The sequence below is a fragment of the Lampetra fluviatilis genome, chromosome 5 (genome assembly GCF_964198595.1).
Source record: "Lampetra fluviatilis chromosome 5, kcLamFluv1.1, whole genome shotgun sequence".
In the NCBI taxonomy this organism is placed as follows: Eukaryota; Metazoa; Chordata; class Hyperoartia; order Petromyzontiformes; family Petromyzontidae; genus Lampetra; species Lampetra fluviatilis.
Window position 1 is genome coordinate 7,932,802 of NC_136279.1, and position 26,246 is coordinate 7,959,047.

A 26,246-nucleotide genomic window follows, 5' to 3' on the forward strand; every position below is an offset into this window, starting at 1 on the left:
CCTCGCGCCACGCCCCGCCCCCGCGCCCACCCCGGATTGGTCGACGTCGACGGGGCAAGCTCAGCCAATTGGCGCTGATTGAGAGGGTGGGTTGGGTGGGGTGCGTGAGGTGGGAGGGGAGGGAGGTGTGGGGTGGGTGATAAGTGGGGGGGGGGGGTGAAGTGGGGGTGAGGGGTGACAGGTGGGAGGGGGTCATCAGCCACCCCCCCCTCCTTTTTTTTGGAGTAGCCCCGCCCCGCAATGTTTATTAAGCGAGTGACGTAACGGTTTCGGACGAAGCTTCAGTAGATTTGAAGCTTTCGTGACTGCAAGGATTCGTACTCTTAGGTTTTTTCGGTAAAGTCACGTAGGTAAAAAATAAAAATAAATGATAAAAAATAATAATAGAAATCAAATAATGATTTGTTGTGATTTATTATGAAGCTTCAGTATTTGAGACGGAAACCAGAATTTGTATTTATACTCTTGGAATCCGATCAGCTGTAAAGCGCTTTTTATTTTTACAAACGTCCAGTAGGGGAGGGGCGGTGGGTCAGAACGTGAGAGCAAGAAACAATACAAAAAACATGGTCGGAATGCAAAGTATAAGAGAGGTAAACAAATCATAGAAGAATATTTACAAATTACATCTAAAGTCGTTTTTTTTTAATCTTACCCAGGAAAAAGCCCACTAAGCTATTAGCGTGTTAGCTACAAGGGGGAGGATGGTTGAAGGTTTTAAGACCCGATGTCAACTGCGCTGTAACAGGAAAAAATTAATCCGCTACAGAACAAATGCTCCTCGGCTTTCGCAACCAACATCATCCATAATAATACAGGGGGGGGGGGGTTATTTGTGTTAGATCGCGTAAAAATATATATGACAAATCTGGCTGTCGCCTGATGAAGCTGGTTGTAATTACTGGCGAAACGTCGTACTCAGATTGTAAATGTCGTGGCTTGGCTCTCCAACACACCGGTGTGCTGTACTAGTAAGATTTTTGCTGGTTTTTCCTGGATGTATCTATTGCGAAACGTCACTTGAAGATGTTCTTTGTTCATGTTTTGTTTGTCATGGTTGCACCCGAGTTAAGAGCTTCATGGCTCACAGGGCTACACCTAATACATGAAACTGAAACAAATAAATGAAATGTATTATTATAAATTATGTTAATGATGAAGGAAGCCAATCAGCGTCAAGGGGCGGCCTCGTGTCGACTTCTTCGATCCAGAAATCGTCTCTTTAGTTCCAGAAATAATTATGCGTACCACGATTCGTTGGTTTCGATACAGAAATCATGTAAACAGGAATCACCATGCTTGATCCATGCTTGATGCACGTCGTTTCCCGTTTAATCGACCGTTGAATCGTTAAAAAAACGTCGATTGTCGTTCCAGTATTCCTCATATGGGAAAAGTCACGCCCCATTACTCCATATATGGGCCTAAATCATGAACGTAATGTATGATTAATTGTCGTAGATTAATGTCATCCTGGAACAGAGCACTCCCTTGATAGCTACGACACAGATCCACGTTCCCATTCTTGCCACGCCCTCTACAGATAGACACGCCCACCTCCGCTGGAAGCCACGCCCCTGCCACTTCCACGTGGCCACTCAAGAGCAACGATTAAGAAATGTCAGCATCTTCTTGGTTCTTTCGGTTAAGTCACGTAGAAGGGAAATAATAAAATTATAAAAATAAAACATAATAAAATAATACAATATTTATCACGTTTCGGCCACAACGCAAGCAGCCGTCCTCAGGTGAAGAACAGGTCTGTCGGAAAGACAGCGTGACTTTACCGAAAGAACCAAGAAGATGAATCCCTGCAGTCACGAAAGCTTTAAATTGAAATGTCAGCATATTTATAGACTCTGGACGAATCCGATGAGCTATGAAGCTCTTTTTCACAGATGTCCAGTCGGCAGTCCGAAGTGATTTAGCCATTCAATTGCTTTGTCTGAGAGTTGGTGAATCTCAGGGGTCATGCCAATGAACTCACTCACCCAACCGCCTTCAAATGGGTACGTTTCGGGATGTGCCAAGTTCCGTGGGCCATGATTTGGTGTTCGTAGCAACAGAGGGCACACAAGAAACCTGAATTCCCACGTGTGCATCAGGTATCGGCATCTTCCGCCGTTTGACACCTGACCAATCGGATTGAACACCATTAGTGACTAACCCCCCACTTCCCCCCCACCCCATACTACCCACGCCCCCTTCATTTGTAGATATCATTAAGCAGATCAATCGAACTAAACTATTTATTTTTACCAGGTAAGGCCCACTGAGCTATATAGCTCTCTTTCATGAGCGAGCTGCCCACAAATGATCGCTCGACGAAGTTGCTTATCATGTGGAAATTTATAGCAGCCAAATACTCTAAACGCATGCTTCTAAAAGTGGAGGGAAAAACCAGAGGATCCGGAGAAAAATCCACGCGACCTCGGGGAGAGAGAGAGAAACGTGCAAATTCCAAATATACAGCAGCACGCGTCAGGGTTGTGATGGAACCCACGACCTCCTGTATACCCGGCGAGGTAGTTGACATCTCACCACCGTGGCACACTCGGGTGCTAGAGATCGTCGTTGCAGGCCAAGTCCACGCCTCTCGATGTCAGTCAGACTGCACCAGGTTGTCGTCGGCCCACGTGGCGCAAATTTCGCATTCCCATGACAGGAATAACTCCACCCATCAGCAAATTGGCGTTTTGTCCAGCAGGATTAAAATTGGATTGGGAGTCCTCCAAGCGGGAGGATTGGTGAGGATCACACTCTCTCCACAGGCGACCCGTTAACGGACCTGGACAAAGGACGGAATCAACCCACGAGCGCTATGAGCGCAGCGCCGAGCCAGATTTCTTACAAAATATTACGTGGTTGTCAGCAGAGGGCAGTGCAGCAAAACTCGTTGCTGTGTTGTACCTTAAAGCAGGGGTCACCAACCCCCGGGCCGCGGTGACCAGCCTCTCCCCAACCAGCCCCACCTCTCCCACCCCCCACCCAGCCCCACCCAGCCGCACCCTCCCCACCCAGCCCCACCCTCCCCACCCTGCTCCTCCCCACCCAGCCCCTCCCCACCCAGCCTCTCCGTGCACGATGGACACAATAAACCCCTGTGGGCTGGTGTAACCAGGAGGTTCCTACCAGTATAAAGTTCAACACAATACCCCCCCATCAGATGTCGGACCAATTTAATTCCTGCCACCCAAACACTGATGCCAAGTCCAAGACTGCACAGCGTCACACTCGGGCAGGTGGCAACCAAACTCACTGCGACGTTGGCCATGGCTGGCAATCGGATTCAGGTCCCTGGGTTCTTAGTGTGGTGCACTAACCACTGCGCCACTGCTCTGCCCCAATGAGAGTGTATCGCTTGGTAATTACACCGCACGACTTCTGGTAGCCAGGGGTTGTGGGGTCAATAATCCAGGGCAGTGGTGTCGGGTGGTTGGCATGGACCCTGGTGCAGACAATGGGAGCCTCTGTCCAATTTCCCCCTCTGTGCTGGTCTCTCTGGCCAGTGGGACCCTGTGCAGTTTAACCACCTGCACACGCATAAGCAACACCACTGCCAGATAATCTAAACAAAAAAAAACTAAGCCTGGGGGCTGCGTGGCATCTGAAGGCACAAAATAAAACGCACAGCAATGACGATTAAAACTTTTAATAACAAATAAATGTAAATGTTACCCCGTCACTTCATACAAAAATTCCAGTGCATCGCCGAGAGAAGTGCATCTTCATAAAATGTGCTCAACACCACTCACGGCAGAACAGCAATCTCATGGTAATGCAACTTTTCGAGAGAGAAAAACATTCACAGAATTACAGTTTGTAAAGGACGCACAATTAAACTAGACAATTGAAAAAGACGCCTGTTACTGTTAATACGTTCATTTTTGTAACGAGTTTCAATGGAACCTTCGGAACCACGGCCCTGTCCGCACAGCTTTGTGTGCAGTTGTCATCTGTTGGCCACAATGGATGAGTGGCATGCAATGCCCATTCGCTCTCCTAGCCTTGCCCAAACACACACCGTCGCTCACTTGTGGAGTATTTATCCATTATCGAATGATTTGCTACTCGCAGATGGCAGCGAGGCGGTGGTCGCGATGGTTATAGTCCTCGCCAAGAAACATTCTCCAGGTCATGGGGTCACGCCCCCTTAAAATACAAATTTGCATCTTGAAACGGGGAATTCTACATTTGCATATTTTCTGTCCACTGCTCATCCTTGGACTACTCTCGGTACTCAAGTTATAAGTGGAATGATGAACAAACACTTTCAATAACTCTGTAGTAGAATGATTCATTCGGGCCACATGTGTGTATTGGTGGCATGGTCATCAGTACGACCTAGGGCCCACAACATGAGTTGGCACATATACAACAGCATGTTACTGGAAGAATCAAGAAAATGTATATACTGTTGATTTGGTAGTGCTTACCGCAGAAACTCGGCAAACGCGCGGTTTGAGTCAACCCATGAAGCAAATCGCCAAGATGAAATTAGCGGTTAAATTTCGATTTAAAGCTTTCGTGACTGCAGGGATTCATCTTCTTGGTTCTTTCGGTAAAGTCCCGTAGAAGGGAAATAATGACGCTGTCTATCCGACAGACCTGTTTTTCACCTGAGGACGGCTGCTTGCGTTGTGGCCGAAACGTCGTGAGAATCGTATTTTATTATGTTTTATTTTTATTATTATATTATTTCCCTTCTATGTGACTTCACCGAAAGAACCAAGAAGATGAAATGAGCAAATAAGGGCAAGTTTCATTGTGAGGTGAGGAAGTGTGCTTTTAGTTTTACACGTGGTGTGGTCAGCATTTTATCAACACCATCAAGTTCGTTGCAGTTCTGCAAATGAAGATGCTTGAAAAGACATTAAAAAAATTCGAAGCGGTAGGCCTCATGAGGATGGGGTTCGATGACATGAACGCACGGGCCGGATACAGCCCCAAGTCCACAGTTTCCCCACTCCTCGTTCAAAACAAAACTTTCGTTAAAAAAAACTTCCGGGCCAACCCACCAAGGCCGCGGAGAATAGAGTAGGGCGGGGCAAGGGGGCAAGGGGAGAACACAGCGGAAGAGAGCTGAGGCCACGCAGCCCAGTAGCTTACGTCGCTGATCCGGGGCCAGAAATGAGCCGCTCCTCGGGAGAGCAACGGCTCGCAGTTTCCAGCAGTCGTGCAAGCGAGGTGTTGTCAGTCCTCGATGAGCTCTCCGAAGTACGCCGTGATGGTCTTCAGCTTGATGTTGAGGAAATTCTGTTCGATCTCCACCTTCCCGCCGGACCCGGCCAGGGACGTGAGCTGTGGCACGGACAGAATCACAGGCATGACGACGCGCTGGCAAAGCTACTCATTGAAACGCGTGCGCGCGGGGAACCTGCTGCGCATTTTGTATGTATGTTGAACTTCTTTCGCACCATACGTAGCCAACTGTGCAAATCGGAGGTGGCACACACACACACTCTGCTGTGCGCGATATCAGTCGGCTAAAAATATATATATATATTTTACCAGGTGAGCTATTTAGCTCTTTTTCAGAAGCGACCCGGTCACGGATGGATACCTCAACGAAGTGGCTTATCATGTGGAAATTTATCGCAGCCAAATACTCGGATCGCTGGGTTTGTAGTACAGCGCGATAACCGCTACACTACCACTCCCCACACACACACACGTACACACACGTTGCCCAGCCATAACAGCCGCCCACTCCGAGCACCCTCACCTGATCCACGTCGGTGTTGCGAGGGAGGAAGAAGGCGATGTTCGGCGTGATCTGCTGAGCCAGCCGGAAAATCTCAAACGTGCAGCATGGGTCAAGGTCGGGCACCAGACACAACCGCACTCGTGCCATGAAGAGGCTACAGCCACTCTGCGTGGCCACTCTGCCATTGTTACTGTTCCCTATTTTTTGCAGGTCTCTACGCTCTTTACTTGTGATATCTACTACCATCATCCTCATCGTTATTAGCCTTGATCAATCCACTGCTGGATAAAGGCCTTGCAAAGCCGTTTGCCACCTCTCACAGTCCCATACGGTCAAACAACGCCCCCCGCAACGACCCGCACGCCCGCAACGAACGACCCGCACGCCCACAGGGGCAAGGAGGGGGCCTTCGTCCGGCTGCGAGATCGACCAATGGCGCCGCAACTCGGAGCTGCGGCGCTGGCGGTTCTCTTTCGCGTAAAAGGATATCCGCCGGGCGTCATCATGGAGTCGAGGTCGTAGGCGTGGGCGTCGAGGTAGGTGGGGCCCCCCCACGGCGGGCTCAGGAACACCACGTCGGCGCGCAGGCGCGGCGCCAGCGCCAGGAAGTCGCCGACGATGAACTCGATGCGGTCGTCCACCCCGTACACGCGCGCGTTGTGCCGCGCCAGCGCGACCTTCTCCGGGTCGATGTCCACCGCGATCACTGCGGACGTGCCAACGAGCGCGAGCGTGAGTGTATGGGAGCGTGTATGAGAGCGTGAGTGAGCGCGCGAGTGTATGTGCGAGTGTGTGGGAGCGTGAGTGAGCGCGCATGTGTGTGATTGAGTGTGCGAGTGTGTGTGTGAGAGCGTGAGTGCATTAGCGCCAAGATAGGGACTTGACGGCGTTTGTAAACGAGTGATGACAGTGTTGAAAGGGACGCCAGTGGTGTGGTTAGGGTTAGGAGTAGGGCGGAGGTTTATGAGCTGGTGGGGGGGTTGGTTTATGAGGGGTAGGATCTGGCGAGTAGTGTGGCTAGAGTAGAGGGATGGTTCAGGGTCTGGTTGGCTCGTGAGGGTTTTAGCTAGTGTCTCGTTGGTTAGGGTTAGGACTGGACGGGTGGCTGGGTGCGGAAGGTAAACTTACTTCCCGTTTCAATCCCTGATTCATAAGGGAACTGTGTTCTACTCCCGTGTTGTATCACGAGATGATCTGACTGGGTACCGCCATGGTCAGAACGTTCATCTCACAATAGGGAGATCTCCAATGCAATCAAATCGCAATCCGGGGTTGACATGTCCTGTCATCTCTAAGGTTGATGAAAAAAATTGTTACCAATTCTGTGGGAAGTTAACGCAAAGACTACCACAATCCCATGGCGGAGACTGCGACAACCACCGTCGATTTTCCTCAAAGCAGTACGTATTTTAACAACCAAATAGGATCATGATGGGGCTCGAATCGACCTCGAACAGGGATTTGAACCCAAATGTGAGTCGAGCGTTTTAACCACAGTGCCACCCATCATATAATCAGCATCGTACGATAAGTAGTCACAGTCGCTTCACGTCACTGGTCAAAGGCAGACAATTGATCGTGATTTATAGCTGTGATCTACGGGGAATCATGTAATGTAATTGTGGCTTTTCACGTAATCGAATGAAGAATGAATGTATCTGTGCATGGTGTGTGCACGCGCCTGCGAGTGAGCGAGCGGGGAATAATAGTGCAGTGGTTCTGGTGCAGTGGTAAGTGCATTGTGCGACAAACCCAGCAACCAGAGTTAAATTCCTGGTCAGTTGGAAGTGGTGTTTGAACATTTTCTGGTCATCCCCTCGGTCAACTTAGCCTTAAAATCAATTCACAGTGCACGAGGGCGTGCGACGTTATCGGCCGAGCCGAAAAGGCTTACCTATGTTACTATGGTTTCTTTATTGACAGGTTTTCAGGAAAAAACCCTCTGATCAAATACCCCCAGTTTCCCAAGGGAATTCCCTTACAGCAGCACAACTTCACAATAAAACGTCTTTTATATTGAATCATCTTTTAAGCGGGTTATCTTGACCCAGGCAGATGGACTGAGCTGATGCATTAACGCTTTCAAGTGTCGTCGGAGAGCAGTAATAAAAAAAAACTAAGCCACGACCAGCGCTAGACAGACAGCAAACCCGGCAGCTTTAACCTTTACCCTGTAGGCCACCCACCTCGCTCGCAGGTGAACGCGAACTGGATGGCGTTGCCCCCAACTCCGCAGAACGCGTCGACGATGAGGTCGCACTGGCAGCGCTGGGCGATGTGCTCGGCGATCCGCTCCGGCGTCACCGAGAACCAGCCCTCTGGCCCGGCACCGGCAGGCATTGGAGGTGGTGGTGGGGGGAGCACATGTTTATAAAGTATATTTAAGTACACATGATAACAGCAATAACGACTATAGCCATTCACCACTGAGTAATGATGGCATCGCTGTGGCACTTGGGCCAGGGTGGATTAACTTTGGGAGGCAGTCGCCGTCCAACGACAACGGAGGGCGGAAGAATGACGCTCACAAAAACGAGCGAAACGGAGCGTCGGGCAGAAAAATGCAGGTTGGCACAATCGAGAGCACTGATGATGCATCTGCCAGTCGTCTAAGTCAACCCAAAACAAACGGGTCTGTTTCAGCATCTCTGGTCAGCGAGCCTTCAACACGTCACATGGCCTCAAAGTGCATGTAGCCTGGTAAAAGTGCCGTGGTGATGTCACCGCCATTTCGTGGCGAATGGCAGCTGTTGTTGTTGTTGAACTTTGAGGATACGTGAAGTGTGGAAGGCTTGCTGACAGGTCACTGGACAAGCCCGGTGTTATAGCTTAATACACCAACTTGCTGTGTTTTTGTGAACGATGACAACGATCCCCCATTAGGACTTGAAACAGACTGCTGGGTAAGTGTTCTTGAGCGAGTACGCACCATATGAAGTTACGTGCAAAGCAAGTAAAAAGAAGATTCATCATTTTGGGAATAACAAAAAAATATCCTTCTGAAACCCAAGATCAAGAATATTAATCTACAGAAGCAACATTTCATCGGAAGAACAGCTGGTGAAGTGTTGGCATCTTCTACAGCAGTAACGTATCAGCACAGTTGTGCATGTCTAATCACCACAATTTCAATCTTGCTGGTAAAATGCTCGCGGTTTTGGCAGTGCACATTAAAATCATCCCACAAAGTTTGTGCTTCCAATGATTTCTGTTCTGTTTAACCATCGACAACCACAGTTAATCCATTACCTCTATTCGAGTGCAGTGGCCTACAAACAAATGATTCAAGGCTTTTCATTTCATCACAAGAGTGCACTTGAATAACAAATCGTTCGCAAAAAAACAAAAACAATCAATTTGTTTTACGGGGCCCGTCCCTTAACAAGCAGCGGGGGAGGAGATACTGGGAGAGAGAGAGAACAGGCAAGGCCAAACCACAAACCCAGCAAGCTGATCGTTAATCATCCGAGATTATTGACAGATTACAGACCTTCATTTATCCACTGCTGGATGGAGGCCTCCTTGCACCGTGTCAGTCTCGGGGGGGGAGGGGTTAATTGACTATACTTGACCACACTGGTCAATATGTGAGGCGGTGGGGGGTGGTGGGACCCAGAAGAATTCAGATATCACTCGCCATTGAGTTCGGAGTTGAGAATGTAACTTGGTTCATTAGCTTTAGAGTGTATGTGATGGATTGCGAGTACAGTATTCCCCTCATCACTCACAGAATTGCTAGCCGCGATTTTGCCTAGCCACGAAGCGCATCAGGAAGTCTACACAACTGCACCGAGAAAGACAGCGACGAGAGAGAGTGCGGTGCGGCAAAGTGATGAGAGATGACGTGATGAACAGAAGAGATGAGAAAGATGGAGAGAGAAACAACTTCTTGAAGCTTTAGGAGCATCTGCAGACGTACGCCAGGATCATTATCCGCGAAATTCGATATTCAGGAGCATCTCCGGAACGTATCCCTCGCGAATAACCAGGAAATACTGCAACGGTGTAATAGCATTATAAGCAGCCCATTGGCCGCAATGGACAGTGTGCTCACACTGGGACAAAGGAGGGAATGTGCCTCAAGAGGACGTCCCTATTGGAGATTAACTGCTGATACCAGCTCATGTGAAAGTGCTCAATGGGTTCATGGCATCGCAATATCCCGAGAAATGGCAGCGGCTTGGGAAGGCCTTCATCCAGTAGTGGCTTGATCAAGGCTAATAATGTTGATGGTGACCATCAGCTTTAGTCAAGGCTATTGATGATAGTGATGATGATGATGGTGATAGTAAGCAGGAAAGTAAAAGTAAACAGCCAAAAGGTGAACAGTCTCGCAGAGTGGCCAGGAACTAATCACAGTCTATTTACTTCATATTTTATCATCTTGCCAAGTCACGTAATTTGTCACATTCTAGCGCTGACCCGCAGCATTTTAATGACCCACCCGCGACGTTGTTAAACAAACGCTGCAACAATAAACGACAGCCGGGGCAAGTGGGGATTTTAAACGACTTGACCCAACACACGTTTTAATTGTCGTCACTCACGCTGTCACGAATCCACATTTGCAATTATTTCCTTCCTTCCTTCCTTGCTTGCGCGTCCCGCTGTCTCGCTAAAACAATAGCGTTGAAACGGTGCAACGAAATTGATTCTACCGCGCAGGATGCCGCGGTGTCGTTCGACACAAATGTCCAACGTTTCGCTTCCACGTGCCGGCAGCTTCTTGAGCAGCGTCTTCAAGGACCGAAGTCAAAGTGAGCAGTGCATCACATCGTGTCAGGGGCTGACATACAACTGAAATTTGAAGTTTTCTTGAGCGAAAAAAAATAAAAATAAGTGACAAACTAAATTTATCAAGGTTGTTTTTTTTAGTTTGTGACTGGGCTGAGGTGATCATCTCGCTTTGAACTTTGATCACAGCGGTTATGATCGATAAAGCCTCCCAGTCGCAGCTAAATCGCAGGACCCTGAGAAAGGCCGACGGCTTGGCAAGACCGTTCTGACTTTAGTTCCTGAGGAAGCCCCCAGTACGTGGAGCGAAACGTCTGGACACCGTGCCGAACGCACGCCAAAGCCAGAAATTTCCCGCACCCCCAATTAGCACGGTTGACTACGTACGGTGCAAAGAAGTTCAACATACTTACATACATACAAACTACATCGGAGAGCTCATTAAATAAATTATCCTATATATAATTATTATATTAAACGTCATGAAGCTGAGGGAGCACATGCAGGCTTGTCCAACAAACTCAATTACCCCCACCGCAAGTTGTGTACACATGACCGCACAATCCATTTTGTGCATTCGAGTGACAGCGAGCGCCTTGCCCTTAGTCTACCAACTACGAGCCACATTTGGAAATGATTCCATCACTTGCGCGAGAGGAGGGAGCGAGTGGCACTGGGCGGAGGAGGCAGGAAGCCGCGCGGTTTTCCCCAGGTGGAGGGAGGTGGAGGTGCAGAGACGCAAGTGACCAAATCCATCGCTTTCCATTATTTCTGCTCTATTTCTTTTTTTGCGAATACAGTAAAAGCTCTGTTATCCGACACCAGCCGAGATATTAACTACCTCGCCTGGTATACAGGAGGTTATGGGTTAGATCCAGTCCCTGATGCCTGTATATTTTGGAGTTTGCATACTCTCCCCGTAGTTGCGTGGATTTTTCTCTGGATCCTCCGGTTTTTCCCTCCACATTTAGAATCAACGTGCGCTCAGAGTATTTGGATGCTATACATTTCCATGTGATAATCCACGTCGATGAGTTATTATTTGTGGCCAGGTCGCTTCTGAAAAAGAGCTATATAGCTCAGTGGGCCTTACCTGGTAAAATAAAAATGGTTGATAATTTGATCTTTGCGTGAGACGTTTGGGGGCACGGCTCGGTTTCTGCAGTGGGAAGACAGGCTGCCTCCTCCCGAGCTGTGCAGGGGTGGCGCGGGGCTCGGCTGTACAGTGCAAGTGCAGGTTTCCCCCTCGCTCTATGCGGTAGTAGCAGTAAATGCGTTTCCATAAAAAGGGCCCACAAAGCGAAACTGCGCGAGGAGACAGCTGTAGTGAAGTTTGGGTAGAAATAGGTTAGCCCCATACACAGCGTGAAATTGCACAAACCGAACCCGCGTGAAGCGAGGGACACCTGTACTCGAGTATGTATGTTCAACTTCTTTCGCGCCGTACGTAGCCAACCATGCCAAGTGTGAAGAAGCCACTGAGCCACAGTTGGCATTGGCGGCCGCATGGGCCATCTCCTCACCGCGATCGAGTCGGATGCCCTCGTCGAAGCGCGAGAAGAGTCGGTAACGCTGCGCCCAGTACTTTATCAGCTCCGGGTCCGATGCCACATCCAGGGGCATCGAGTCCGACCGCGGCCCTCGCTTCTCTGCAGGGAGACGTGGCAACGTACGAAACGATACAGACAGGCGCGTCCGATGAAGCGACGCGCGTCGCCGGGCGACCCCGCGGTTACCGCACGCTCCCCACTGGGGGTGACGGGTTCAAAGGCTCGGAATGCAGGGTCAGGTCGCCGCCGTGGAATTTACACAAGATACAGGAACGTGAGCGTCAAACGCGCACGCATGCCCTTTAGCCTGTTCGTGAGGACGTTCATCAAAGAGTAGCCGGAGAGGCGGCCGGCTTTGTCAAAGGTCAGAGATACTGAGCAGACACTACCGAGAACTTGGGTTCAAATCCAGGTAGATCGGCTGCTGGTGATGAAAAAGGGCTGGCAAGCGTGGCGGGTTGATGGTCTTAGCGCAGTCATTGACAACTACAGAAAACACATTAAATCCGAATATATAAAATTTTCGATTTGCATAAAAATTGGAAATTTAGGGGATATAAAAGGTGACCGAGTATGGAGAGGCTTTAAGAAGCTGATCTCTCTACTGCTGGATGAAGGCCTCTAAAGCTATCACCATCTCTCATGGGCTTTAACAATCCATAGCAATGCCAACCTTTACATTTGCCATAACATGGCAAGCCATCACAAACTAACTTGTCCCCTCCCCCCCCCACCCGACCTCTCCTATGCTCCCGCTCGTAGTCCCTACCTGGGTGGGGCAGTGAGCCCAATTTTCTCCCTTTCCCAAATCCCAAGAGCACTGAGTTTTGGATTTCCCCCCTCCGCTCCCATTGTGACGGTTTGTGCTTTGTACAGTGCTCTTAAATTTCGATTTAAAGCTTTCGTGACTGCAGGGATTAATCTTCTTGGTTCTTTCGGTAAAGTCACGCAGAAGAGAAATAATAAAATAATAAAAATAAAACACAATAAAATAATTATCACGACGTTTCGGCCACAACGCAAGCAGCCGTCCTCAGGTGTGGCCGAAACGTCGTGAGAATTGCATTTTATTATGTTTCATTTTTATTATTTTATTATTTCCCTTCTACGTCCCTTCTACGTGACTTTACCGAAAGAACCAAGAAGATACAGTGCTCTTATTAAGTTAAAAAAGCAATTTCAAAAACTTACTAGTCCTCCACACAGCTCCTGCACATGTGCTGAACTCATTGCCCCACCTCCACTGCCTACCAGCGTAATTCCAAGCACAACGTAGATTTCAAAAGAAAACATTTTTTGAATCAAATCCTAACTCATAGGAGTAGGGGGGGGTACAGTGAATTCCTACGCGTAATAAACGGTTCCACGGTTAATGAAGCGCTGCCTACTTCTCGTTAGCCCAGCACGTTTGGCTGCGTGTTGCCACGTGTCCTCCCCTTCTCCTCTTCTTCCGTCATCGGCGTCATCACCGTCACCGTGCTGTTCCTGCCGCGGTGCCGACATCCCCGCTGGACCGAGGTGGGCGTCGCCCGAGCCGTGAGGAGACTCGCCCTCAGAGTTGTCCGCCCCAGAGCCACGGCGGCTGTCACCGGCTCCCCCGGTGGCGGCTCCCACCGCCACATCCTCAACGCCGCACTCGTCATCGCCGTTCTTCTTCTTCTCCTCCTCGTCGCCTTCCTCCTCTTCCTCGTCTCTCTCTGCCCTGCGTCTCTCTGCAGGCACGAGCTGCGGAGTGGACTGGGTCTCCTCAAGAGCCGCGCCGGGAGACTCGGATGCCTTCTCGTGGTTCTCCAGGAATGATTTCACCTGTGGCCAAAAGGTAAGCACGGCCGAGTGGGTGGGGTAGGCCGGTAAGTAGGTTGGTAGGGAGGGAGGTAGGTGGGATATTAGTTGGTTATCTCGACAAGTTGATGTTTATTTATGTAGATGGGTGACTAGTTGGCTAGGTAGTTAAGTCGGTAGAAAGCGAGGAAGGTCGGTAGGGAAATAATTATTTGGTTATTTAGGCGAGTAGGTGGGTGGCTAGCCAAGTAGGTAGATGTGAGGGTAATTAATTGGTTACGTAGCTAAACGGGTGTTTATTCAGGTGAGGTGCGTAGGTAGTTGATTGTATAGGTAAGCAAGTGAGAGTGGCAATTGGGTGATTGGATAGGTGGCTAGATGGATGGTCAGGCAAGCCGGCATGCAGGTGGATAGGTAGGTGGGTAGTTAGACAGTTACATAGCTAGGCAGGTGATTATGTAGGTATGCATGTTGGTCGGGAGTCAGGCAGGCCGGCAGGTAGGATCGCGTGCTGATGAAGGTAGGTGTGTCGATGTGTCCGATCTGACTCCATGGCGCTCGGGCACCTGAGGCAGGACGCGGCTCCTCTTGGCGCGCGTCACCTCGCCGGCATCGGTGAAGAAGAGGTGGGAGGCGGCACGGCTCTTGGAGCCGTGCATGTCGAGCTTCGCGTTCTCCTGATGCAGACGCCGGTGGTGGAACGTCGCTCGGCACACGCCGACCCGCGGCAGCTCCCGGTACCTTGCCGAAGGAACCGCGCGCAAAGCCACATCGTCGTCGTCATTATTTTCACCGTCAACGCAACCGCCGTCATGACCATCATTACTGCCAACGTCATCAATACCGGTGCCATCACAACCATCGCTACTGCCACCGTCGTCAACACCACCACCGTTAATGCCATCGCTACTTGGACCGTCATCATTTGCATGATAAATAAGATCGCTGTCATTATCACTGCCACGACCTTCGTCCTCATCACCATCGCTAATACTACGACCACCATTACTATAGCTACCACCACCATCGTGTTCACTAATGCGACCGCAATTTTTATGCTCACTGCAGCATTAATATTAGCACCATCATTATCATTAACAGCACCACCACCACCGCCGCCGCCGTTATCATCACCACTACCACTAGAGGTCACAGCAGAGGGGCATCTCCGCCGCGGGCGGCCTCTGTGCGTCACCTGCGCGCCGTGCCGGCCGGGTCGCTGCGGAAGCCAAGGGCCAGGTAGGGGTCGTCCTGGAGAACGCTCGCATTCTCCTCCGCGTCCAGCTCATGGCTGCCCCAAACAATACGACACACATAACACGCATGGTACGATGGATACGACATACCACGACACGCACGGTACGAAAGACCACTACACGCAGGGTACGATGCATACGACATACTATGACACGCACGGTACGATGGATGCGATATCCACATACAACATGCTTTACATGACACACAAAGTGACACACGAACCGCGCCCATTCGCGCCACCAAAAGGGAAAATCTTGACATTGCCGCCCCTCAGTTCCCATCCGCCCCCTCAACCGCCTGGACCGCTTGCACTCACCTCCTCTTTATCTTAGAAGACACCTCATCCGGGGGCCCGTCATCATCCCTGTCTTCTCCGGCCGCACCCTCACCACGGTCCGCTCTCCGCGAGCCCCCGGGCCCTGAGTACCCACCAGCAGGGCTCCCTACGGAGGACAGGTAGAACGGCAGTGAGGGGCGAGTCAAATCATCTACAACATTTACTCCCAATGCGTGTTCATCTCTCGTACCCGACGCTCCCGCTGCCGACCTCTGACCCTTGTTTCTCCGGCGGCCGCCCTTGCCGGTGCCGCCCCCTCCCCGCTGGCACGTCGTGCCAGCGTCACCGTCCCGCACGGAGAGGCGAGCCACGCCGAGGCACGCCGCCGGCACGTCCGCCGGCGCGTCACCATCCGCGCGGGTGCGCCCCACATCGGCAACGCCGTCATCGTCAACGGTGTCATCGTCAACGCCGTCGTCGTTGCCAACGCCGTCAAGGCCGTCGTCGTCGCCAACGCCGTCAAGGCCGTTGTCATCGCCAACGCCGTCGTCAATGGCGCCGCCGCCAACGCCGTCGTCGTCAACGACGCCGCCGTCAACGCCGCATGCTGACGTCGCGGGGGTGCCGCCGTCGCTCTCGCAGCGAGGGCCGTCCACAGTCGCCCCCGCAGGCTTCTCCATCAATCCGTCGCCCACCTCCGCTCCCACTCCGTCGCCACCGCCCACGGCCGCCACCGCCGGCCCCACGCATGCAGTGTCGCCGGCCCCCCGCGTGTCGACGCCCCAGCCCTGCGCGCTCCAGTACAGGAAGTGCTCGCGGTAGAGGTAGCGCTGCTCGGCGGCATGCGCATCCCACTCGGGGCGGGTATCCTCGCCGCTCCACGGCGCCGGCGCCGCCTCGTCACCCACACCCCACCCCGGGTGGCGTTCCAGCCAGGCCTGCCACAGCAGCGACTCGCCATACAGGCTCCAGTAGCTCTGCCACTCCGCCTCGTACGCCTCCTCCCCCACACCTGTGGCGGCGGCATTGGTGGTGCTAGCAGCAGCATTGGCGGTGGCATCGGCGATGCCGACGACGGCATTGGTTGTGTTGGCGGCAGTGCGGACGGTGATTGTGGCGGCGGTGGTAGAAGCGCTGCTGTTGCCGAGTGCCGCGTTGGTCGTTACCCCCGGCCTCCCCGTGGCTGTGCGCCGGTGCCGCCGCGTCCCCACGGAGCGAGATTCCCCGCGGCCACCGTTTGCTCCGCGTCCCCCTCGGGCCGAGAGACAGCGCGAGCCTCCAGGGTGACCGTCGGCGCCACGGCCGCCAGACTGACAAGCGCGCGACACAACATGCGCACGTTAAACCTGCGCCAGCGACATATAATCAACATGCGCTTAGGAGTATTTGGCTGCTCTAAATGTCCACGTGATAAGCCACTTCGTTGAGCTATATAGCTCAGTGGGCCTTACCTGGTAAAGTAAATATTTTTTTGTAAAAATTGTTAATATAATATACAAACGAGCAGTCCTCATTTGTCACTCCGCTGCTGGATGAGCATCTCCCCCCCCACCCCCCACCACATGTGGATGACAATTCGCATGTAATTTGCCTAAATTGTAAATAATCGATTCTCACGGTGATGCTCTTATTCACGTACTGCGATCTTAAGAATCAATTTTAATTATCAATCGTTACCTGCTATGTTAATTAAATTGCGTGATACGATCAACGTAATGAATAAGTGATAAACATTTAATACCGATCAAAACGTGCTCATTCAAAAGAACAATGTGTGTACACGCACACACACACTAACCTTTCTTCCCTTTCTGTCCGAGCTGACAAACTGTCCTGGAAGTCCCATGACTCTCATCAACTCAGTTTCATCCTCCTCGCTCCGTTCACTGCCCAGAGTCCTCTTTTCTGTACCTCCTGTCCCTTTGCCGCCATCATTACTGACGTCGCCACCATCACTGACGCTGTAATCGTCGTCATCAGTGTCTTCACAAGCACCACAACCTCCATTTTTTCCGTCCTCTTCACTACTCACTTCTTCTTCATCATCATCAGCTTCACCATCCCCTCCTCCACCATCTCTCACATTACCTCCTCCATCATCATCCTCATCATCATCACACTGGCCAAGACCTTCATCTGGTTGATATTCTTCCTCCGACTCCAAGGCACTGGAGGCTGTGATGTACAAGTAAATGTGACAATTCAACCACCAACAATTAGCCTCATATTAAAAGTGCATTTAATGCCTTGTGCATTTCATGGAATCGTTTACAAACTAGCAATTAGCTCATGTCACAATAACAATTAGTATGATGCCATTAATAAATATGAGAAATATTTAAACGTCTCAAAATCTGAATTGCCCTGTTTTTATTCATCCAAGCCGAGCAGGTTTCTCACCTCCGATTAGCAAGGTTAGCTACGTACGGTGCTAAAGAAGTTCAACATACATACACCGTACAGGTTTTACTATTTTCCAAAACTGATTTCTCCGTGGCAGCGACCCCTGGCGTTGTGTGCTGTGATTTAAGCATTGTTTTTACGGTAGCGTCCAGATTGTAACTACAATCGGATCGAATCCGTCGCATGGGAGCTCATTTCGACATGTCATTCGCTGCAACCGCAACTTATTTGCTTGACAAGCAAACATAAAAGGGCATACGGTTCACGTATTTGATTCTTGAACATACAAATATATTTTAATGCCATTACATGGTTTTACAAACGTCTTTAATGAGCAAAAATTTACTTTTTTACGAGTGATTTAAAATCTCCATGAACTGCTGACGAAAGAGATGAAACTCACGCGGGATGCTGTCATTGTTCTCCCCGTGCTCCTCGGAGCTCTCGTCGTCCGTGGGCCTTCCCTTCACACCCCAGCGGCACAGCTCGTGGTCCCTGTGAGGCACAAAGACAGCCGATTTACAGACTGTTAGGACAAGTGCTGTTAGCGAACACCTATGACGGCCCACACAGCACACGAGAGGGTGGGTGGCCAATACCACGCCCGGCCGCTTTTGCCTCCCCAGCGGTGCTATTTACACACAGCACCGGGTAATCATTGCATTTAGTTTTGTTTGTAGTCCTTCTACCGCACCTCTGATTAGCACGGTTGGCTACATAAAATGCAAAAGGGGTTCAACATACGTACATAGGGAGTCCCAGTACCGGTTCAGATAATCGTCACAGGTGGTTGGCCGTGAGCGGAAATCGAATTCGGGTCGCCGGGTCCGTAGCACGGCGCGCTAACCGCTGCGCCACCGGTCCCCACTTAGTGGACGGACAGATGGACGGCCACGTGAATGGATAGACGAAGATAAATCATTTTACCTCGTATATGAAATAGATTCAACGATGCGCCATTACGTGACTGATGTGGACACAGACAAAAACTAAGAGCGAACGACTGACAGATACTCACCATAGGCCATCATGGAGAATTGTGGGTAATACAAAAGTCAGTTTCTAGTCATAAAAAATATATATATCTACATACATCAAGCTACAGTATTCGCATTTGTTTAAGCAGGAAACGCAATCCTAGTTTAGACTTTGTTTGAGTCTCACCAGCAAGGTGTGGCCCGTTAAACAAAGGCGACTTGTTGCCTGCTGTTATAGGCAAGAGCCCTCCACCATGGGGGCCCTATTCTGCGCAAAAAAACCCATCAACGCATTGCCAAATAAACTGAAGTGTTATTTGGACAGACTGTGGGATCGATGCTTTCTAGCAGCGTCTGTTTACCGCGTTTAAAAGAAGGCATCGACAGACCGGCATTGAACACCGGACAGAAATTACTTTCTTCCCAGAATTTGGCTAGCCTCGCACCGGCGGGGGAGGTCAAACCCATTTCACACTTGTTTTTTTCCCAAAGTCTGACCAGCAACAACGACGACGCGCATTCAAAAAATGAAGAAAAAACGAGAGCAAATTGCATCGTGCGATTCCCGTACTGCGGCACCAGAATAGTGAACGACGCTGGATCGATGGACGTACATTTGCAGGGATTGATTCCCAATACCATCACATCATTACGTTTCATAAGCAATGCTCCCCGGTCACAACAGCCGCACGAAGACAGAGGTTAAAGTGTAGGAAGCAGTCGAGCGGTGGGGGGGGGCGGGGAGCCCAAAAGAAACTGTCTCTCACCACGGAGATGGAAAACCACTCGTGGGTCAGCGTCAGAAACCACCCACACGGACCCTGACAGCCCCCCACAGCTCCCCACAACCAATCACTGTCCCTTACAGCCCCCCTCCCACCACAGATCACCCTGGGTGAAGTTCTGTGAGGTGGGGTACGAGATAGGTTCAGGTGAGGTGAACACAAAAGCTTTGCTCTTTGAGAATTTCGCGGTGTGTGTGTGCGCGCATGTTATACAGCTCCAGTCGGCGGGAGGGACAGTTGTCGAGTTCGGAATGAGAACTGTCGTGTTAGGGGCCATCCATTGAGTGCGTACGCATGGAGGGGGGAGGGGGGGGTTAACCAAAATGAGTACGCTTGCGTATGGGGGGTCTACTGACACTGTACGTACGCATAGGAAACGGGGGTGGGGGGTGAAGCCTCGATAATAATTTGTTTACATTGGCCTTCAAATGAGTTAGATAGTCCGGCGGTGGACTATTTGCTTAAACACGTTAATATTATTAATCCATGATCGTTTCTGCGTGGATTAAATATCGGCCGTTCTATAGGATTCGGGGGGGGAGTTCGTCAAGCGTACGTACGCAGGTGGGGAGGGGGGGGGGTGTAAAAAGTCCGTGTGCGTACAGGGAGGGGTCAGGTTTTGACAGATTTTTGCGTACCCACTAAACGGATGGCCCCTTTCGGTTTAAACGAGCGGCCTCAGCCGGGTGGGTGTTGAGCCACTGACCTCACGAAGGCGCGGCTGCACACGCACGTGATGACCGCACTGGGGTCCATCCCCTCGGGCTGCAGGAGCAGCTGAGCCACCCTGCTGCTGCTGCTGTGGTACATCATGGCCAGCCACGGAGCCCTGCTGATGCCTGCAGTAGCTGGGTGAACACAGCAGCAGAATTGTTAATAAAAAAAGGAGCCGTGTGTTCGTTACGAGGACGGCAAGCGGTAGGCGCAGTGATGAGCGATCCGCGCTGTGAATCCAGCTACCCTTGTACTGTGCTTTGGGCCCGTCCATAAATGACGTCACGCGATTTTGGACGATTTTTGACCCCCCCCCCCCGCGTCACACGGCGTCACAAAAAGTCAGACCCCCCTCAAATATGACGTCACAAAGCTTTGCCCCCCTCCCCCAAAACTATTGTCATTGTAGTGCGTATTTAATGTGGCGCTGCACTCTGATTATGTAGGAGAAAACATTTATTTAATTAAGTAGAACGTTGTCTATATTTATTTAAAGTTGCGCATTTTGATGTGACGTCACATTTCTAAACCCCCCCTCGTCACAATTTGCTTGACGTCATTTATGGACCGGCCCCGAACACGAAACGTTTACAAATGGCCATTAGCAGTATAATGGTCCGTTGTAATATAGCAATTATAACATTGGCACAAGTTATTACAATGTAACATTGTACCGCGTTTGTGTGCTATGAAGGTACATCGACCGAAACGGGCTTTCTTGTGCTTGTGCACCACTGCCATAGCAGCAGCATCTCCAAATAATTTAACGAGTTATAAACAAACACACTACGTAGTACCGAGGAGAATAAACCACCATCATCATCACCATCAACCACGAGAACTCGGCTCATCCTCACAGAGAGAGGCGCTGTTTTCAGACGCTGCTCCCCGCGGCCGTCTGGAACGCTCTCGTGTCGTTTATTGTGAAATTTTGGTCACAGTTCCTATGATCACTGTAACATTGCTTTTATGGCTTTATTTTGGTGATTTCGAAAACGTGTTTTTGGGTTTGGCCATGTTTGTTTGTTGTAGTACGGGGTTAGAATGATGGCTTTAATCTAAGTTGTCTTGTGGTTGTTGTTGTTTGACTTGCATTCCACTGGGATTTTTGCACAGCGTTGGTGTACGGTGCTTTTTTTCTGGAAGACTTTGCAGTTTTTTCCTGGATTTTCCTGTTTGCACTTAGTCACTTTAAGATGTTTTCTTGTTCATGTTTTAGTTTTTTGTTTGTTGCGGTTGCACCCGATTCAAGAGCCGAATGGCTCACAGGGCTATACCTAATAAATGAAACTGAAACACTTCCTTCCGATTATTTAGCACTTTTAAATCACCTCGAGTGGAAACTCACTATTAGAACTGCTTTTGTGTGTGTGTGTGCGTTTAGTTTTGTTGTCCTTGCCTTGCAACTGGGGAGCGTCTTACTTTCCGGTGCGTTTTACAAACCCAGAGATTAATAATAATACGGCGTCATCCGATTAACTTTAATTATACGACTGCGATGTTGTCTTGAACTCGTGGATAAGCCTTCCACGTCGAAAAAGGCAGCCCATACGTACACAATAATTACATTTTCAATGACACACCTCCGATCGGCGCGGTTGGCTACGTACGGTGCGAAAGAAGTTCCACGTGTATACAGTGCACGTGTCCCACCGCGTGGCGTACAGTGGCGGCTTTATCTGCGCACGTGCGCGGTGCACGGCAGCTGCCGCGGCATCAGCAGCAAATAACACGGACGACATTAAATCGGTGAGAGTTTAACTCGAGGGTAACGGCGGTTGCCACGCAACTGGGTAACCTCACCTCACGCTCCACTGTCGCTTCGCAGTCGCAGCAGCCGCGTGTCGATTACGATCCGGCGTATCGACAAGGCGACTCCAAAGTTCGATTCGTCGAGTCTCACAAACGATTGTGAGAGTGGGGAAGGTTTCGTTTCTCGAGCTTATATTTCCGCGCAAATGATAGCTTGGGTATAATTAATCGAGCAAACTTGACAGTGACAGACGGGGAAGACAACACGGTGATTGATTTCTCAATTGCAATCAGTATCGGAATCGTGAATATCGATTCTCCTGTAGGGAATCGAGCCGCGCTTTACATTTCCCAGTGCGCGTAGACAAACGTTCCCGCCAAAGATTGGTCACGAGCGCACCACGTGACGAGTAAGTTGGCTCAGCCAATCGCGTGGCGATGAGGTCCGCCCCGCCCACCCGCCTTACGCTCGACGCTGATTGGGCGCTTAGGCTCCTCAAATCAGGAAGCGAGGATTGGGGGGGGGGGTCCCACGTGACCTGCAGATGCACGTGGCGCGTGAATCGAATGCGAACACGTGGCCCTGGTAATTCGGTTACAGAGGTTTGTGTGTGGATTGGCTGGATTTGATTACATGGTTACACGTTCAAAAAAATGTAATCCCATAACATGCAAATGCATGTGTGTTAACATATATAATTTCGATTTAAAGCTTTCGTGACTGCAGGGATTCATCTTCTTGGTTCTTTCGGTAAAGTCACGTAGAAGGGAAGTAATACAATAATAATAAAAATGCACAGTTATTTTATTATGTTTTATTTTTATTATTTTATTACTTCCCTTCTACGTGACTTTACCGAAAGAACCAAGAAGATATATAATTTTATTCCAGTCTGTGACAACAGAGTTCAATTGCTGTGGATCGTGAGGGGTAATTTGACCATGCTGGACCCGGGTCAGTGTGGGTTGGTGAAGGCTGGGAGCATAGGAGTACAGTACTGTGTAGTGCAATAATTTATTTCACTGCCCTCTGCTGCCCACGCCGTAGCCCCACAGCATACAGCACTTGTTATGCACAATGGTCGACCACCCAAGCACTATTCCAGGCTCAATGCTGTTTGGCTTACGAAATATTAAAAGTGTGTGGGTGCACTCGAGGTAATGCATGTGTAGTGGCATAGCGCTGGCTGCTGGGAAAAAGGGAACTGTGGTGTATGGCGGTATTGAAGTATTGAAATCAGCAGGCGACGATAGACACTCGATGGGGGCATCTCTGGGAAAGGTCACAGAGGGGGGCCCATCGAGACGCCTCGGGAACCGGCTAGAAGGTTCCACTGAGGGGGCGTGGCCAGGGCGGAGGGGGGCGTGGCCGGGGCGGATATGGGGCGTGGTCAGGGGGCGGAGCAAGGTCACGTGGGGAGTATAAGAGGGGCCCCTGTGAGGGACCTCGTGGCTGTTCAAGATCGTCGCCATCGTCGCTGTTGTCCTCACTCGATATTGCGCTGATATACAGTTGTTGGCTGTCTCGGATCAGCGTCAGTGTTAGACGGTTAGTGTGATGTATAGGCTAGCAACAGTAATGGTGTGTACCCACGTGGTGTTGTGTGTAGGCTAGTAACAGTGTGTACCCACGTAGTGTTATGTATAGGCTAGCAACAGTAACAGTGTGTACCCACGTGGTGTTGTGTATAGGCTAGTAACAGTAATAGTGTGTACCCACGTAGTGTTATGTATTATACCGATGGTGCTCGTTAAAGTGCCTCCAAGTCTTATCGTGTCCGAGTTAATCACTACACATGTAAGAGGCTTGCCTATGTAAACTAAGTTAAACCTGTACAGACAGGTCTCCAAACGACTTGATCACAAACATATCCAGCAGTGTTCTTCATTGCAAGGTCCGCGGGCCACTGGCGGTCCCTGGTGGCCTTGAGTGCGGCCCCTGAAGTGCGACCCTCGACAATACACACGTGAACACACCCCATCATGCCATCAACCCCAATGGTTTCAAATGTGTGGCGGCCCCTCACCCTGATGTCTTAACGGCGAAAGCAGCCCCCCTCTGCCAATTAGTGAAGAACAATGATCTACAGCATTACCTGGTAGCATTACAAGTCGGTGCGCCAAGCACGTGACATTTGATCTTGGCGTGACCAATCAACGCAACCTTCCCAGTGGCTGGACTACAGGTGTTGTTGGAATGACCTTTCGCCGTTGATCGAATGTCATCACAAACCATGTCAACGATGCCACGACCTCGCGAGGGTGCGATGTCACGCGTCTGCTAACAACGATCGCCCGCCTGCCTGCTACGTGACATCACCTGTGGTATCTGCACAAAGGCGACTTTCTTCCCAGAATCTGGCTTGCCTCGCACTGGCGCGGCAAGTTATAGGACACGTCTACACTGATGTCATCTTTCGTACAATGAATGTCGCAGACACCCGACCTCCGAGGTCGTTGTTGGCGTTTCTTGCCATCTCAAGGATTTCCCCCTTGTTAAACAGATGGCACATCTTGATTTAAAGCTTTCGTGACTGCAGGGATTCATATTCCTGGTTCTTTCGGTAAAGTCACGTAGAAGGGAAATAATAAAATAATATAAATATTAAACAATAAAAATTCTCAAGACGTTTCGACTGCAACACAAGCAATCATCGTCAGGTGACTTTATAAGCAAGAATATAGATGGCACATCCTTCAAGAAGCACTCATCACGGCTACCTTCTTGCCTTCGTGTCGTCCCGTCTCCGTAACGTTCCCTTCTCCATCCCACTCACGCGGTCCAGTCATCGCAACATCCTCTCTCTCTCTGATTGCATCCACAACGCATTGCCTGCCACGTTCTATTCCCAACCCACAAGTTGCTTAACCCATCCGCCATACGTGCCGCATCCATGACAGCCTCCTCTTCCGAATTGTCTGACTTTCATGTCGCCATTATAATTCTACGTGTTAAGTTGCTTAACACCATCCTGCCGTATTTTTGTATTCCTTGTTGTTGTAGTTACTTTGTGACCTGCCCCTCCCGAACATCTGTGAAAACGAGCCGTATAGCTCATCGGATTCCTCCAGTATGAATAAATATTCGGCTTCTGATTGCATGCAATTCCTATTTCTAGGTGCAGTCATTAATCAACACTGTTCCGACGACTTCTTCACTGAGTTTATTTTGTTTCGACTACAATCGTGAGCTGTCCAATGGACGTCGCAGTAACGTTGCTTGTAGACTTTATCACACCTGTGAAGCCCCTTATCAGTGCCCTACCTTATTACAGACCAATTCAGATTTCATTGGTCACCCCGTGCCCTTTTAAATCTCAACGTTCACCCTACAAAGTTCCATCACAAGGGAGAAACACAAACAAATAGACAAACTTTTTCTTTTTGCCCGTATTGAAACGGCTGTACGCCGTATAGACCTGAAAACTAATTTTACCTGCACAAGAATACGGGTAAATCGATATGGGTTGACAGGTATGCGTTATTATCGTACGAACGAACGGAGTCTCTCTACAGCAGGCCGCTTGAGCAGAGAGCGCAATGTTTGTGGTTATAAACGACTGTGAAGTCACGCTTGGCTATTGAAGGTAATGCGTTGCTGGCTCCTCTTGGTGATCGATGCCAATATTTTTTAAAAGGGGGGGGGCTCAATTTCTGTGTCGAGGGAATTTCTCGCTTCCGATTTCTTTGGCGAAACCATTCCCAGGTCTGCATCACCACCAACTTGTGGTTACACTTCGCAAGGGTGATGTGTTCAGGATACTTTGTTTAAAGCCAAGCCAAAGCCCATTCATCATCATCATCACTGGCATCGTCACCATGGTCACCATTAGGGAGATTTTGGTTGTCAGAGCGGGGGGGGTGGCGAAGGTGCCGTGCAGCAAAGTCAGTTGTACTGTACTATGTACCACGCTGCAACGTCTCTATGCTCCCCGCATTCACCAGCCCGCACTGGCCAGATAAACCCCCACGACCCGCACGGCGTGGGAAGTCCCTCGTCTCGCAGTGGATTGACAAGGCACACGAGAGCCCGTGGACACTTGAAATAGTCCCCTTTATTCAGGCGAGACCTGTGGCCCACATTGGTCACCTGTCACAGACGGGGAGGGCGAGGACAGATTCTTCCCCCATTGACTTCACTATTCGGAGGATATCCGAGCGCACGCTTTTAACATTGCAGTACCATTAATTTGCGAATGTAATTGCAGTATGTATTTTATACCTCCTTTAAATTGCTTAATTTTTGTAATGTTTTAATGTCCAAGTTATAGTCCCCCCACCCACACCCACCGCCCTTTACCACCTGTA

General features: G+C 50.1%; 1 protein-coding gene across 2 annotated transcripts; it reads right to left on the reverse strand.

Annotated features, from left to right (window-relative positions):
* Positions 1 to 3,642: 3,642 nt before the first annotated feature.
* Positions 3,643 to 22,036, reverse strand: TGS1 (trimethylguanosine synthase 1). Of its 2 annotated transcripts, none has more exons than XM_078856638.1 (14): positions 21,990 to 22,036; positions 20,179 to 20,320; positions 18,114 to 18,205; positions 17,106 to 17,482; positions 15,558 to 16,617; positions 15,347 to 15,473; positions 14,969 to 15,064; positions 14,340 to 14,514; positions 13,380 to 13,797; positions 11,965 to 12,090; positions 7,894 to 8,025; positions 6,197 to 6,413; positions 5,726 to 5,804; positions 3,643 to 5,301 (listed from the first exon to the last, which is right to left on the reverse strand). In XM_078856638.1, exons 2-14 carry the CDS (start codon positions 20,283 to 20,285, stop codon positions 5,194 to 5,196), a joined length of 3,114 nt encoding a protein of 1,037 aa, XP_078712764.1. In that variant the 5' UTR covers positions 20,286 to 20,320; positions 21,990 to 22,036; the 3' UTR covers positions 3,643 to 5,193. The 2 variants fall into 2 exon arrangements, with proteins under 2 accessions (XP_078712764.1, XP_078712765.1); XM_078856639.1 differs by having other exon boundaries at positions 20,179 to 20,311; positions 21,990 to 22,033.
* Between the last annotated feature and the right edge of the window lie 4,210 nt (positions 22,037 to 26,246).